The sequence below is a fragment of the Asparagus officinalis genome, chromosome 8 (assembly GCF_001876935.1).
Source record: "Asparagus officinalis chromosome 8, Aspof.V1, whole genome shotgun sequence".
NCBI lineage: Eukaryota > Viridiplantae > Streptophyta > Magnoliopsida > Asparagales > Asparagaceae > Asparagus > Asparagus officinalis.
In genome coordinates, this window is record NC_033801.1 from 26,863,186 (window position 1) to 26,879,531 (window position 16,346).

Genomic DNA, 16,346 nt, shown 5'->3' on the forward strand with positions numbered 1-16,346 from the left:
AGTGATGACCGAGTAAATGCCCGAGGAATGTCGAACCGATCATAGTAAGTCTCAAGAATCGATGGGAGCACCTTAGAGTGGAACTCTCGAAGAAAAGTAATTCTAGATTCATTGCGAGGAGGGACATCTGAAGCAGATGAAGCCGTTGTTTCTGGCGAAGGGATCAAAGAAAGTTGAAGAAGATGATAGGAAATTGCACAGGCACGATAGACAAATTCTAGGGCTTAGAAAGTGGTCGGCCAAGTCCTCGAGAAGCGGGTGTATATATAGGTGTAGGAGGGGACACCTAGCATGATTTGAGGGATGGACTCGATTATCGAAAGACGCTTGAAAAAGGCACGCAAGATTCGAGGCAACCACTAGGTAACCGAAGCGGCACCCCCTTCAAGTCAGAACGTCACATCAACAACGACCCATTAGTAACTATAGGCTATCTAAAATTTACTACAGATAGCTGATCTCCATCAAATACCAATGATGGAAATTACAATATGACGGCTTCCAGAAGATTACAATTTAAAAACTTTTACGTAGATCGATGAAAGCTTTAATTCAACAGCCTTCACAATCAATATTGAGAGTTATAATTTGACGACTTTGTTATTTTTAAGAAGCCAAGATGAAGGTTACAAGATGACGATCTTTATAACATTCTAGCAAAAGAGACTACAAATTAACGGTCTTTTCAAATCAAAACGCGGATATCTCTCAAACCGTAAGGAATTTGGAGAAACATATGGGAGCAAACCGAACACTTAGGTTTGGTTTGGTCAGTTCCATCTCGTCGAGATAGTCGATTTTCATATATAATTCGTCCAATTCTGACTTACGGTTTGAAAGTTATGACTTGTTCTTCGCAGCAAGTTATGTTCTGAAGTCTGTCTGCAAGACTGACTTCGCCATAACATTGGACTTAGCCTAAAGCTCGCCAATTTCTCCTGAGGCTCGCCTCTGTGTTCTAGAGTCAAAACACAGAGTTCATCTCTGCATCCCAACAATAAAACGCAGAGTTCGTGGCTGTGTTCCAGACTCAAAACGCAGAGTTCGTGGCTACGTTCCAAACTCAAAACACAGAGTTCGTAGCTACGTTCCAGAAAAAAACACAAAGTTCGTGACTGTGTTGCAGACATAAAACACAGAGTTCATCTCTGCATCCCAACAACAAAACGCAGAGTTCGTGGCTGCGTTTTCAGGCTCAAATGCAGAGCCCAACTCTGCATCCCAGGTCCAGAATGCAGAATTCGTGCCTAGAACACAATTCTTGCATTTGACTCGTTCAAACATGAGCTGAACGGTTTCAAAACCATTTTTCACGATTTGAGGGGATCACTTCCCCACTTAGGAACGAATTAAGAGGGCGGTTACACCCCTTAATCCCCTATAAATGGAAAAAAACTCAACTGAGTTCAGGATCTCCAATTGACCCTCTCTTCGGCAACAGAGATTTTTGGAGCTTTCTTCCTTGGCTTGAAAATCGATTTCGGTTAGATCTTAATTAACTCTTTCATAGAGTTTTAAACTCGCACTGCGTTCCTAAACTCATTAAGAGTTAGACTTAAACTTTCCACACAAGTTCTCCTCAACCTCAAGTCAAGAGGATTCAACCGTGTTCCACGAGTTTAAGCATTCGGATCATCAACGGAAAGCAAACTCGACACGAACATCGAGGGAGGCATTCCATCGACACTAAGAAGAACCCAGGTTAAACAAAGGGAATGGTCTCCGTCGATCCCTTCTCTCTTTTATAAATCGAAAATCCGATACAAGAAGATCATAATTTCTTTTTTCTAAGTCTGTTAGAGAGAAATTATATTGAGAGAATTATAATTAATTCTTTTTCTAAGTCTGTTAGAGAGAATAATACAAATTCAATTCTTCATTTTCTTCTTCAATTTTCCCATAAACAAAAGATGGCGACTCTGCTGGGGACTAGCTTTTTTACCGATGAAGAAGTGGTGGTGCAATCTGACACCAAGCTCACTAGAACGACTGTTGAAACTCTGATTATCGAGTTCGATCAAGCCAAGTATGAAGAGTTACTCTCTTCTGAATCCCTTAGCCCTAAGGCTATGCGCAAGATCCGTAAAGTTTCTAAGGAGACTAAAGCTCTAGTTGTGACCAGCTCATCAAAGGACTATCTCCCCTGGAGGTTGCACTATTTATACAGTCCCCTCTCTGAAGGAGAAAACTTAGCTTTGGCTAAATTCGTCAATAGAGTTGAAGGTTCCACGCCCGTGCCTAAACAGTGGGTATCGGGTCACAAGAGGCTTATCATCGCGACTAACCTGATCAGTACAAATGGTAACGTCACTGCAAAAGCCTTAAAATAGGCTAAGAAGAGCGCCGCTCGACGAAGGAGAAGATCTCAACTACGAGCACAACTCCGAGAAAGCCGATCTCTCAACCAACGCGAGCCTTGCACTTGTGAGCCAAAACGCGATCTTGAGATCTGCGTTTCTGTTTCGAAACAAGAGCCTCACATTCATGAGCACAAATGAGAATCTCGTATGAACCAAGTTGAACGCAGCCCTCAGTGGTGTGTTTTGTAACCAAAACGCATCCCTCAGAGGCACGTTTTACAATCAAAATGCAGCCCTCAGGGGCGTGTTATTCAAGCAAAATGCAGTCCTCAAGCCTGCATTTCACTTTCAGAACGCAGCCCTCAGGCCTGCGTTTTACCTTCAAAATGCAGCCCTTAGGCCTGCGTTTTACCATCAGAACGCAGCCCCTAAGACTGTGTTGACCAGCCAGAATGCTTCTCGCAGAGTCACGTTCTACCAGCAAAACACAGACCTCAGTCTTGCGTTCTTCAATCTAAACAGGACCCTCGTGTTCCTTCTTCAGGACACGATGTGATTCGTCATGTCAGAAAAGACCAATATGGATTTAAGATCTATGTTCACTAAGAACCAGCCCCGTCTACTAATGGACAAAGGGTTCCAGCTTCAACCTTACGTTTAGTGAGAAATGCTTCTCAAGTCTCCGATTTAAGGGAACTTTTATTAAGAGAAAGACCGGTGTAACAAGCCACTCATTCATGTCAATGTGAGCGGATAATTTCTGCGGTCCTCTCAGAATGCCAATGTTGTGCTTTTGTGCCTAGGCGATCAATGTACGACCGATTGATGAGCGTTGCCTGACCAAGCAAGCTATGACATCATTACAAGAAGAAGTCTTCAGAGACCAAGTATCCTGGAGTCACTATCAATATGATCGGTAGAGGGAACTCGTCAGTCCCTGGTTCTGATGAGTCAGAGACGGATCATTCTCCAAGCATCAGAAAAATCACTAATGAGTTTAAAGGAATCTACCAGCGCACTCAGACGTGATCAGGAGCCATTCCTCCTGCCAACTATCGGAGTTAGCCAGAGGAACCAAGTCTGATGACGAACATTCATCCATTGCGGACTCTCGATCACCAAGTTCTTTCGTTGGATATGAGAGCTTCGCCCACATGGCAGAAAATTCTGAAGATCTCTCAAAGAGGGTTGATGAGCAGGAGGCCATGCTCAAATCACAACATGAGATCCTCAATAAACTCTGGATCTTGATGGCCTAAATTATGGCAGACATGGCCAAATCTCAGAAGACAGATTCGCCGTCAAGGTAAGAATCTTCCTGAAGAGGAAGAACATCTTCATCCTGACCTCACACAAGCAAAGAAAGGAAAAAGTGGTTGATGATGCTGATTTTGACCAAGAAGCCCACAATATGGAATCTTTCTCTGATGAAGGAAGAGAGACTGAGAACGAGCAGAATCTCTAGTCTGTCAGAATGTAAGAATTTAAAGCCCACCTTAATGTCATAGCTAACAGAAGCGAGCTCCAAGACGAGGAAGTTGCTAGGCCCTATCCTTCTGAATGAGATGCAACCCCTTATCCTCCAAAGTTTAAGGTCCCAACACTACAAAGTTTTGACAGCGTGGGATCACTGAATCAACATATCTATCATTTTAAATCACAGACTAGGAATATGATATCAAATAATGCCATACTGGCTCGATTGTTTATTGGCACCCTCAAGGGAGTTGCCTTTGAATAGTTCAGAAAACTACATGTGAGACGTATCCAAAAGTGGGCGGATCTAGAGAGACTCTTCCTATTAAGATTCTTTGAAGAGGATACATAAGTCTCCATCCATACCCTTCTCTTTACTAAGCAGAAGAAGAGGGAGCCCGTCAAAGCCTTCATCAAGAGGTTCCGAAGCATGGCTCTTTGATGTTCGTCAGGTATGACACATTCTACCTTAGTGGAGACCTATCAACACAACATACAGACCAACCTTCTAGCACAAATGAGGGTTGCAGAATACCATTCCTAGAGACAACTAATCTCTCAAGGTAAACAGGCTCAAAAAATCATTGCCAGGGTCAAAGCTGAAGAAAAAATTAAGCAGGATCAACCTGAGTAATGGGACCAAGCCCAATCTTCTCAGTTAGAAAGGGAAGACACCACGACCACTGAAGCCAATCCTCTTCAATAGGATGGTGGGTCCACAAAGCTATCACGTTAATAGTTATCTTTGATAGCCAAACTCTTTAGATAACAGCCTGCTGTGTGACGTATTCCAATCATAGTCGTTAAACTCCAATGTCAATAAACGACTTGACGGATAGTGGCACACTAGGCGATGTACCCTGTCTACCCCTTTTCCCCCATGCACTTGTTCAAAACTGGGGGTTGGTTTATTTGTGGTCCACTTGATTATGAGTAACAAATTTTCTGAGTTGTCATGTTTAATAGAATACCTCTACCAATCATAAAATCTACAAATCCTGTCACGTTAACATTACACCTCTGACAATCAACTTATCGACTCTCTTCAATAGAGCGATAAATCCTCAAAGTTATGCCGCTCGCAACACACTCATGTTATGTTAATATTACACCTCTGACAATCTACTTGTCAATCCTCTCCACTAGGATGATAAGTCCTCAAAATTGCTCCAATCGCAACAAACTTTTGTCATGTTAATATCACACCTTTGACAATCCACTTATCAATCCTTTTTAATAGGATGGTAAGTCCATAAAGTTGCTCCGATCGCAACAAATTCTGTTACGTTATTATCACACCTCTAACAACCAATCCTTTCATCACGTTAATATTACACCTCTGATGATGTCATGTTAACATTACATTTCTGACAATCAACTTATCAACTCTCTTCAACAGAGCAATAGGTCCATAATCTTTTCAAGTTAACATCACACCTCTGACGACCAAATCAACTTATCGGTTCTCTTCAATAGAGCGGTAGATCTACAATCTTGTCAAGTTAATATCACACCTCTGACGACCAAATCAACTTATCAAATCTCTTCAATAGAGTGATAGGTTCACAAACCCGTAAAGTTAACATCACAACTCTAATAACCAAATCAACTTATTGACTCTTTTCAATAGAACAATAGGCCCATAAAATACTGTTAGGTTAACATCACACTTCTAACAATCAAGCCCCCTAATGAACTTGTTAATCCTTTTTCAACAAGAATAGCAAGTTTTTATTATAAAATCCCCAGTGGATTAAAGATTTTCTAGAATTGTCCTAGTGATAATGAAGAAATTTTCTGAATTTCACTCTAAGTAAAAATTCATACCAAGTTAATACTACACCTCTAGCACTTCCAACTTTCTTTCAATGTTTCAAGTGAAAACATAACATAGAAAAAAAATAGTGGCAAAGCCTACATGTTCAATATCGTAGCAGGTTGTTATTAATAACATCAGAATCCATGTCTTACACGTATAGGGGACTTTATCTTGATCCCTAATTAGAGATAAGTATGCATCTAACACATGTTGTCGGGTGACCTATTCCCGCAATAATGACGAAGTCTACGTATTTAACATCGTAGCATCAAAAATCTATACATTTCACGCACGGGGGACTTTATCTCGATCCCTAATTAGAGATAAGCCTACGCTTAACATGCGTTACTGGGTAGTCCATTCCCGTAAAATTGACAAAGTCTATGTATTCGATATTATAGCACTAAGTCTAAGAGAGTTCATTCTTTTAGCACAACGTTACATGCGGAACGGACTTAGACAATCTATATGCTAGCCCGACTCAAACGATAGTCGGTAAAGGCTTATCAAATCCGTTAATAGCTGAGGGTTTAGCAAAAATTTTACAAATATTTGCGAGCACATCAGTTGAATGGATGTGAGCCGTGACGTGACGTTTAAGAGATTCTACTCATGAGCAGCTTGTACCGTCGCTACAGTTTCTAGTCGAAGCTCATCCTTACACAGGTCCTGCATGGCAAATCCCTTCAACCAAGATGTCTTTGAAGCGGATGCAGAGAACAACTCCTTTATGACAAGGAAACAACAGCTCCAATATTAGAGTTAAGATCTAAAATATTTTAAAAACTCATCCCAGTCAACCGCGAACATTCAATAACTTTGAAGGGGGTTCTGTAGGCTGTCTAAAAATTACTACAGATAGCTGATCCCTATCAAACACCGATAATAAAAGTTACAGTATGACGTCTTCTAGAAAACTACAATTTGAAAACTTTCACGTAAATCGATAAAAACTCTAATTTAACAGCCTTCATAATCAACATCGGGAGTTACAATCTGACAACTTTCTTATTTTTAAGGAGCCAAGACGAAGGTTACAAGATGACGATCTTTGCAACGCTCTAGCAAAAGAGACTACAAATTAATGGTCTCTTCAAATCAAAACGTAGATATCTCTCAAACCGTAAAGAATTTGGCAAAATAGACAGGAACAAACCGAACCCTTAGGGTGAGTTTGGTCGGCTCCGTTTCGTCGAGATAGTCGATTTTTATATATAATTTGTCCAATTCCGACTTACGGTTTGAAAGTTATAACATGTTCTTCGTAGTAAGTTATGTTCTAAAGCCCGTCTGTAAGACTGGACTTCGCCTAAACATTGGACTTAGTCTGAAGCTCGCCAAGCTCGCCTGAGGCTCGCCTCTGCGTTCCAGAGTCAAAACGCAAAGTTTATCTCTGTGTCCCAACAACAAAACATAGAGTTTGTGGCTGCGTTCCAGACTCAAAACGCAGAGTTTGTGGCTGCGTTCCAGACTCAAAACATAGAGTTCATCTCTGTGTCCCAACAACAAAACGTAGAGTTTGTGGCTACGTTCCAGATTCAAAACGCAGAGCCCAACTCTGCGTCCCAGGTTCAGAATGCAGAACTCGTGCCCAGAAGCAATTCTTACATTTGACCCGTTCAAACACGAGCTGAACGATTTTAAAACTGTTTCCCACGATTGAGGGGATTACTCCCCCACTTAGGATCGAATTAAAAGGGTGGTTACACCCCTTAATCCTCTATAAATGACGAAAAAATCAATTGAGTTCAGGATCTCCAATTGATCCTCTTTTCGGCAGCTAAAAAAAAGAACAGAGATTTTTGGAGCTTTCTTCCTTGGCTTGAAAATCGATTTCGGTTAGATCTTAATTAACTCTTTCATAGAGTTTTAAACTCGCACTAAGTTCCTAAACTCATTAAGAGTTATTCTTAAACTTGCCACACAAGTTCTCCTCAACCTCAAGTCAAGAGGATTCAACCGTGTTCCACGAGTTTAAGCGTTCAGATCGTCAACGGAAAGCAAATTCGATACGAACATCGAGGGAGGCATTCCATCGACACCAAGAAGAACCCAGGTTAAACAAAGGGAATGGTCTCCGTTGATCCCTTCTCTCTTTTGTAAACCGGGAATCCGATACAAGAAGATCATAATTTCTTTTTTCTAAGTCTGTTAGAGAGAAATTATATTGAGAGAATTATAATTATTTCTTTTTCTAAGTCTGTTAGAGAGAATAATACAAATTCAATTCTCCATTTTCTTCTTTAATTTTCCCACAAACAGTAACCCCTCATTAAATGTGCTTCCGATTCCTAGGAGATAATAATTTGAATTTTACTCATACCAAACAACCCGGGTTCAAGTGAAAGGGCTAACATCATATCACATAAATTTATCATATCACATAAATTGCTAAGTGTCAGCTACTCTTAAGAGGACGACACATGTCCCAATTAGCCTAAACACCAACCCGACTTGAGTCTCACGACTGTCGGCTCCCGCTCCTTAAAGCGCTTTGAGTCCCGATGCGAAAGGCATCCTCACTCGAACCTTCTCAAGGAATTGGAGATGAAAAGCGTCCTCATCTGAGCTTTCTCTTAAAGGCCCGAGATGAAAGGCGTCCTCACTCGGGCTCTCTCGAAGGATCGAGACGAAATGTGTTTCTACTCAGACTCGGCGACACATCTTAAACCATGGGGGAACCTATCTGCTTTGTCTTCTCAAGTGACGTTAGCTAGTCACCGTTTCATTAAATACATGGCCAGATCCATCATTACTTCTTCGTCGAAGTCAAAATGACTCATCAGATCATGCAAGCACCTTAATCATTCTGTCATCATCACATTAATGCAAGGATGACTCGGATCACCCATTGCCTACACATGTAAAGTATCAGCTAACTAAGACGTCTGCATGGACTCGACCGAAGTTATCCAAATACCCTTTTTGACTCACTATAAATATGCATATTGTCTTTTGCATGAGGGTAGAATGTTCTCTACGACATAAACATCATACAAACTATTTCTCTCATAAAAATTTCCCTTAAAATCATCGCTCACTTGATCGCCAGAGGAACCACTGGAGAACCCATCATCGACCCTCTAACGTTCCACGTTGAGGAGGAATACTCTTGTGCTCAAAGTGATCATCCATCGAATAAGATTGAGAGACCCTAAGCTCTTTCTAATCCATCCTAACCCTCGTAATTAAGTTTCTGACATAAATAACCTCCATTTTGTTGTGTTGCAAATTCATTTCATATGTGTGTTACCCTGTCAATTTCCATCTCCTATCAACCTAAAACATTGACCTTGCAATGTAGCTCCACAATAGAACTACATACGTGAAAACAATAAATTTCAAATAGATTTTATGCTGTACACGATTCACACATTATTTGTATCTGCAATGCATGCTTCGCTTATTTCTTGAATTTTGAAATTAGTCCTTCACATCATTTTATTTTTTTCTTAGAACTATTAATTCTTGGCTAATCTCTGTATTACTTTCTCTAATCATTGAAATTACTATCGGGCCCGTCAATTGTCGTAAGTTTTTCTTTTTTCAAATTAATCTCTTCCTCCAATTACTACCCCTACTCCTGATTGGATGGACCAATTTTAAAATAATTTAAGAATTAGGAGACCCGACACCAATTTCCAGGATTTGAGGGACTAATTTTAGGATAAATTAAGAATTGAGGTGCATGATTAAGATTTGAGTGACTAATTCCGAGACACGAAAATTTTAAGGGACTGATGTGAGAGAGAGAAGACCCGCCCTGAGCACGCGTTATTCTGGGTTTCTAGTTCTTTTCCCCCCGGGGAGCTCCACCGCACCGGTTCGACTCAGACCGAGTGCCTTTTATTCCCCCATCCCTCGAGACCATGAAGCGGCCGCGGCCCGCTCCCTCGCGCTGCGCACCGCCGCCTCCCCGCCACCCCGCGCGCTCGGCCCCGTCGCCTCTCCGCCTCACAAATCCAACCAGAACCCCAACCTCACCTCGGACCCAACGGCAAACACTTCGCCTGCACCCTCGTCCTCGTTCGATGACCTCGTCCTCCGCCGTCTCCGTCCGTCCTCCTCTCCTCCCAATCCCCAGCCTCCCCTCCCCTCTCCCGGCTCCCTCTCCCTTACCTCCCCTCCCTCTCCCCCTCACCATCTCCCCGCGGATCCTCGCCCTCGCCTCTCCTCCCCCTCCCTCTCCGACCCCACCCCTCCTCACCTTCTTCAACCTCTCCCCCCTCCCTCTCCTCACCCTCCCTCCTCCTCCCCTCCTCCTCCCCCTCCTCCGCTCCCTCCTCCGCCTCAACCGCTTCTCCTCCGCAAGGCCCTCATCCTCTCCTTCCTCCCCCTCGACCGCCAGCACCACCACCCTCCTCCACCACCTCGTCCGCCGGCCCCTCACCCACCCTCTCCCTTCCAAAGCCCTCCTCGACACCGCCGCTCTCCGCCTACGCCAATCCGACCACCCCCCCTCGCGAGGCAGCATCTTATCAGTCCATGCGCCGCCGCCGCCGCCTCCTCCCTACCCTTTTCACCTGCAACGCCCTCCTCTCTTCCCTCGTCCGCTCCCCGTCCCCTCCCTCCGTCCCTGTCGCCATCTTTCGCCAGATGCTCGGCCTCGGCCTCTCCCCCTCCGTCACCACTTTCAACATATTGATCCACGGACTGTGCAAAAGATTCGATTTTGACGGCGCCCGTGAAATGATGAAGTCGATGGATGGGTTCGCCTGCTCGCCCAATACCATCACCTACAACACTGTCTTGAGCGCCTACTGTAAGAAAGGGATGCTGAAGGAGGCGAGGGACTTGCTTTCGGACATGAAGGAGAAGGGGCTGGAGGCGAGTGGGACCACTTATAATACGCTGATCGGGGCTTATTGTAGACTCGGATGGCTTAAGGAGGCCACGATGACCGTGGAGGTGATGACTGCCTCTAGGTGTTTGCCGGACTTGTGCACATATAACATGCTTGTATCGGGGTTTTGTAAGGAGGGGAGGGTTGATGAGGGGTTTAGGATGAAAGAGGAGATGGAGAGGATGAAGGTGGCGCCAGATGTTGTGACTTATAACACTTTAATTAATGGGTGTTTTCAGTGGAGGAGCGGGGAGGAGGCTTTCAGGGTTTTGGATGAGATGAGAAAGAAAGGATTGAGGCCGGGGATTATCACGCATAATATTATAGTGAGCGGGTTGTGTAAAGAAGGGAAGATGGATGTGGCTGTTGGGAGATTGAAGATGATGGAGGAGGAGGGTGTGGTTCCTGATGTTGTTACTTATAATACTTTGATTAGTGGGTTCTGTAAGGTTGGGAATATGGAGAAAGCTTTCAAATTGATGGATGAAATGGTTGGAAACTTGCTTAAGATGGATACGTTCACGCTTAATACCGTCCTTCACAGTCTGTGTAAAGTGAAGAGGTTTGGTGAAGCACTTGAGCTTCTTGGTAGCCCTCCAAAGAGGGGATTTTGCCCTGATGAGGTCAGTTATTGTACAGTGATCAGTGCTTTCTTTAAGGATGAAAGGCCAAAAGAGGCCATGGATCTTTGGAAGGAGATGCACAGTAGAAAGATAATGCCGAGTGTGTCGACCTATAATGCAGTGATTAATGGTTTGTGTAGGTCGGGCAGGACTGAGGAGGCTTTAGACAAGTTGAATGAGCTTTTGCAAAGAGGTCTTGTGCCGGATGAGACTACATATAACACACTCATTCATGCTTATTGTAAAGAAGGGGATTTGGAGAAGGCATTCCAGTTTCATAATAAAATGGTGGAGAATTCGTTTAAGCCGAATGTTGTTACTTGTAATATACTAATGCATGGGCTGTGTAGTAATGGCAAAGTGGAAAAGGCAGTGAAGCTCTTCGATTCATGGGTGGCCAAAGGGAAGAAGGTTGATGTTATATCATACAATACTCTAATACAAGGTCTTTGCAAAGAAGGGAAGATTGATGAAGCCTTGGAGCTATTTGCTGGCATGAAAGAGAAGGGATTGGATCCTGATGCTTGTACTTATAATTCAGTTCTATGTGCGCTTTCAGAGGCAGGAAGATCGGAGGAGGCAGAAAAAATGTTGTCAGGATGGGCTGAATCTGGACACTTGTCAGAAAAATTCATTCTTCTTTCATCAGATCAAGCTCTTCCTATTATGGAGGCAGAGAAGAAGCAAGAGAGGTCGAATGGGGATGGAAATCAAGAGGAAGAACAACGTACAAGTAGCCATACTGAGCATATTAATGAGCTATGTGCAAATGGGAAATTCAAAGAAGCTAAACAAGCTATGGAAGAAATGATGCAGAAGGGCATGCCTGTTGATAGTTCTACCTATATCACTTTGATGGATGGCTTTATTAAGAGGCAGAAAAGATTGACAAAAGGTGATAATTAAGTCATCTTATCGAAGCGTACTTCCTTCTATAATGGTACTAGGTGGAGTTATAAAAGCTTGTGCCTTGAGGTATGCTGACATAACCCATCTTGCCAGAATGTTAATTTTACTCGTGCCTTTCATTTTCCATTAAATACTATGAATGAAGTGAACAATCTCTTTTATACATTTGACATGAACACTTTGTAGTTTGTTTTAATCATTATCATATGGTAAATTTTATGTTGTTGTATTGCCGTTATAGAGAGGATGGCTATTTATGCTGCTTCTCTCACTTGAATTTTTATTTTTATTTTTTTCGAAATGCAATATATTATTAAGCACTGTTATAAATAGCGGTAAATAGCTCCGCAATAGCGGTGCTAATAGCGTTAGCGGTCCCTTCCCGCGACGCTATCGCCCGCTACGCAATCACGCAATAGCGGTCTATGAAGCACAGACACGCATAACATGAAGTCGTGTCGTGTCGTGTCCGTGTCGGACACACGTGTCGAACACACGTATCCTATGTATTTTTTAGGATTTGCCTCGTGTCGGCGTGTCAGATCCGTGTCCGTGCTACATAGATAGCGGTGACATATTGTGAAATATATCTGTTCGCAAAAGCGGCCAATAGTGTGTCATAATGGTAAATAGTGAACGATTGCATTCGAAATTTGTTTTTTGACAGCTATTTAAAAGCGGTTTGAGGTTTTTTTTAAATTAAACTCAACCCTTGACCATTATATTCCACTGTCTCCTGTGATTTTCAGCATATTTCCGCCACCTCTTATAGCCTCTGGCACCTACCTTGATACTTCCTCTCACCTCATTCATCGTGAGCTCCTCTTAGGGTAGTCTTGTCACCGCTAAACTCTTCTTTTCGAAGACGACGACTTTTTGACTCCTCTAATCATCTTCGGTATTACGTGATGGTTACATATCTATTTTATATTTAGGATCTCTTTAAATCATCCAATATGTACTTTTAGATTTCTTAGATTTTTGTTTATTTTTTTTTAGTATTTATACATATCTATATTAGACCGCTATTTGATTTTGCGCTTTTTACTGCTATTTTGCCGTAATAGCCCGAAATAGCCTTAGCGATGCCTCACCGCTATGCGACACTATCCGCTATCGATAACCTTGTTATTAGGTGACCGAGCTGCTTTGGTTATTGTGTGGTCAGGGTGACTAGAACTTTATGCTTTTGAGTCGAAATGTTGTATCTTTAAAATATAAGACGATAACATATAGACGCATGAACTGCTGCACCAACATCTTTAAAATCTGCTTCTCACTAAGAGTGTCGCTAATGATACAGCTCTTTCCCCTCTTCCGTGCACTGTGCTCTAACTTCAGTTGCCTTGCCTAAGCCTTAAGAATTTTTACTAGAATCTTTGGAATATATTTAACACTAAGTACTTGACTTCTTTAAACAAACAAGGCTTCACAACTGCTGGAATCCTACATTTAGGCATCATCCATGTTTTAACTGCAAACCATCTTCTCATATAAAGGTTTTCCTGCTTTGATTAAACTCTTAATCGGGGAAAGAAATGGCAAAAACGCATCCGGAGCATATCTGTGGAAGGATTTGTTCATAACATTCAATTCGAAGAAAGCATGTGGTTGTTATTAAAACAATTCTGTGAGCTCTTGTCTTCCTTTTTTCCCCTCTCCTTTCTGGAGGAAGAAGATGACGCATGCAAGTTTGAGAAGTTTTCTGGTGTCTGATTGGATTGTTTTAAAGATGTCTTTGGTATGAAGTTAAGCTCAATATCTTTTTGCTGAATTATGCATGTGGAGGGGGACAAATCCATTCAGAAGAGTCATCTCAACCTGTTCTGTAGAAAAACTCTACACTTTCCAAAACAGAACCATCAATTATTTGGTCTCTTTGTGATATTATATTCTTTTAAAATTTGTTATTGGAGATTATTTCAAAGATAACTTTGGTGTGAAGTTAAAAATAATATCTTTTTGCTGAATTATGTATGTGGCAAGGGACAATCTCCGTTCACAAGAGTCCATCCAACCCATACTGCAGGAAAACAATGCACATTCCAAACTAAAACCAGCTTCACTTATTTTGGCATATTTAGGATGTTATATTCTCTTAATGTTCTTAAAAGAATTTACTTCGAAATAAAGAATCTATTTCCCTTTGACTAATATTTTTTCCACACTACAAAGTACTCTCCCCAACTCTGAGAATTCTCTAGTAAATAAAAAAAAACAATGTTATTTAAGAAAAGGCATGTTGTTGGTTCTATTTGCTTTTTCTGAAGGAAATTAAGAACCAAAATCATATTAAGAATTGATTTCTTCAGTTCATATTCAGATGCCAAACTGGAGGGTGGTGTCTTGCTGAGACCCCGACTCGACCACCAAGCTCTGCAATAGTGATGAATCTGTAGCGGCGTGGCTTAACCTTACTTCGTAGTCCCCGTGGAAGAGCTGGGCTTCCAAAAGGCCATTAGCATCGGTTGTTCCAACTACACGTCCTGACCTCCACTCTGCAATCAGTTTGTCAACAACGTCTCCTGTGGGGAGATTCTTGAAGTTGTTGTCAGTTAAGCACATTCTATAGCACCCTTCTGGCTTCCATCCTGTCCACATTACGATCCCTTGCACCGCTGGGTGCGAGTATGCTTCTCTTAAGATTTGTTCCAAAGCTACTGCCTGGAGCCATTACACAATTTGGTTAAGAATGACTAATTTTTCTTTTATTAATTCTTTCACAATCTAAGCTTTTGGTCAAAGTTGTCTTTATCGTAGTATCAAAGTATCAGACTTTCAAGATCATCAATCATGTGATCTGATGCTCAGTATTTAAAAAAAATCAAAGTCGACTGATTCAACTTAAATTTCAATTATATTAATTTTACTAGTTTATATAGGCTGACTTTGTCTTTGTTCTGCCACGTGTGGGAAGTTCATGAATATTACAAATACACAATGAAAGTATTTGAAGAAATTAGGTGTCAAAGCAAAGTGAATACCTGATTTGCATCGTTGGAAACATCCACCTCTGTAAGCCAAATTGGCACTTTGGCATTGGCAAGAGTATCCAGAGCCGACCTCATGTAAGGAATATTGGGCCAACCAAAGTGGCCCTCGAGCCCAATTGCCATCTTCGCTTTGTTCCCAGGGAAGGACCACATCTCATTCAGCTTCTGAAGGTACTTAGCAGGTGTTGACATCACATCACCAGGCACCTCAAGAGTGTTGAAGTCATTTAAGAACATGAGCGTGTTGGGATCAAGCTGGCTTGCTTTTTGATAGAAACTGCCTGATGCACCCTTACCCATCCTGTCCTCAAAGAAAGAAAAGTGGAGGTTCTCATTGACAACATCCCAAGCAATGACCTGGCCTCTGTACCTTGAGACAACTGAGTTGATCCTTTTGTTGGTTGCAAACTCAAGCTGGGGTTCGGAGAGTGCTTTTATCCAAGTCTGGATATATTGGGGATCATCCCATACGATATTGTGGCCTCTGACGCGAATGCCGTGCTGCTTGGCAAAGGCAATCATAGCATCACAGACATGGTAGTCCTCCTTCCCTTGAAAATTTTCCGTACTGTACCATTTCATTTCATTTCCAAATGTAGTGACGGTAAACCGGGAGGTGAACCAGTTTTGATAAGCTGTATTACTAAGGATGATGCTGTCCATTGATGAGCCGAATGGGAAACCAGGCCTCTTTTGGTTGAGGACAATTGTTGCGTTGGGGATTGCATTGCCACGGGAATCCACTACACGGAATCTCATCAGCTGTGTTCTCACCTGAATCGAAGCGCTCAGGTTAGTGTCTAGTTTTTTAGTTTAATTGGTTATTGGTTATTGATTGATTTTATGTTAAAGTAAAAGTAGAACCGTGATGAACTTGAGCTCCATGTACAGAAAATCCTAAGTTATTTATGATCGCCATGGCTTTTTATAGGTTTAAGTAGTTCACGAGGAAGCTGTAAAGGCTCAAAAGAAGATCATATCTTATATCTTCAGCAAGTTATTCACTGAAAAATCTAAGACTTAATAGGTACTGTTTATGTATATAATTTGATGTTGCCCGGGTGGTGCACAGGATTAAATTAATATCTTGTGTGCGTGTCTCTCTCTCTCTCTCTATATATATATATATATATATATATATATATATATATATATATATATATATATATATGCAGAAATATGGGTATGCTTGGTACCAAGCATAAATTTTGTGCTTGGTAGTGATGTGTTACATCCCCATCCACTCATTACCATGTGAATGTGGTCTCTACATTTGAATGAGTGAAGGGAGATGTGACACCTCACTACCAAGCCAACTTTTTTGTGCTTGGTACCAAGCATACCCATATTTTCTCTCTCTCTCTCTCTCTCTATATATATATC

General features: G+C 41.9%; 2 protein-coding genes across 5 annotated transcripts; one reads left to right on the top strand and one right to left on the bottom strand.

The window, feature by feature from the left end:
* LOC109851495 (pentatricopeptide repeat-containing protein At2g16880-like) lies at positions 10,075-14,687 on the top strand. 4 transcript variants are annotated; one of them, XR_002249839.1, is made up of 2 exons: positions 10,075-12,036; positions 14,294-14,687. XR_002249839.1 is itself a non-coding variant. In XM_020421660.1 (2 exons), the coding sequence occupies exons 1-2, from the start codon at positions 10,081-10,083 to the stop codon at positions 14,321-14,323; spliced, it is 1,917 nt and encodes a 638-aa protein (XP_020277249.1). In that variant the 5' UTR covers positions 10,075-10,080; the 3' UTR covers positions 14,324-14,687. The 4 variants fall into 4 exon arrangements, 2 of the variants coding, with proteins under 2 accessions (XP_020277249.1, XP_020277248.1); XR_002249840.1 differs by having other exon boundaries at positions 14,283-14,377; XM_020421660.1 differs by having other exon boundaries at positions 10,075-11,956; positions 14,283-14,687.
* Positions 14,804-15,752, bottom strand: LOC109851496 (anti-sigma-I factor RsgI6-like). Its single transcript, XM_020421661.1, has one exon. It carries the CDS (start codon positions 15,720-15,722, stop codon positions 14,937-14,939), a length of 786 nt encoding a protein of 261 aa, XP_020277250.1. The 5' UTR covers positions 15,723-15,752; the 3' UTR covers positions 14,804-14,936.

Excerpts from the sequence above, each read along its gene's own strand:
- LOC109851495 (XM_020421659.1), top strand. The coding sequence starts at position 10,081 with ATGCGCCGCCGCCGCCGCCTCCTCCCTACCCTTTTCACCTGCAACGCC. Across the intron at positions 11,957-14,293 it reads GCAGAAAAGATTGACAAAAG|ATGCCAAACTGGAGGGTGGT; the intron begins GTGATAATTAAG and ends GTTCATATTCAG.
- LOC109851496 (XM_020421661.1), bottom strand. The coding sequence starts at position 15,722 with ATGAGATTCCGTGTAGTGGATTCCCGTGGCAATGCAATCCCCAACGCA.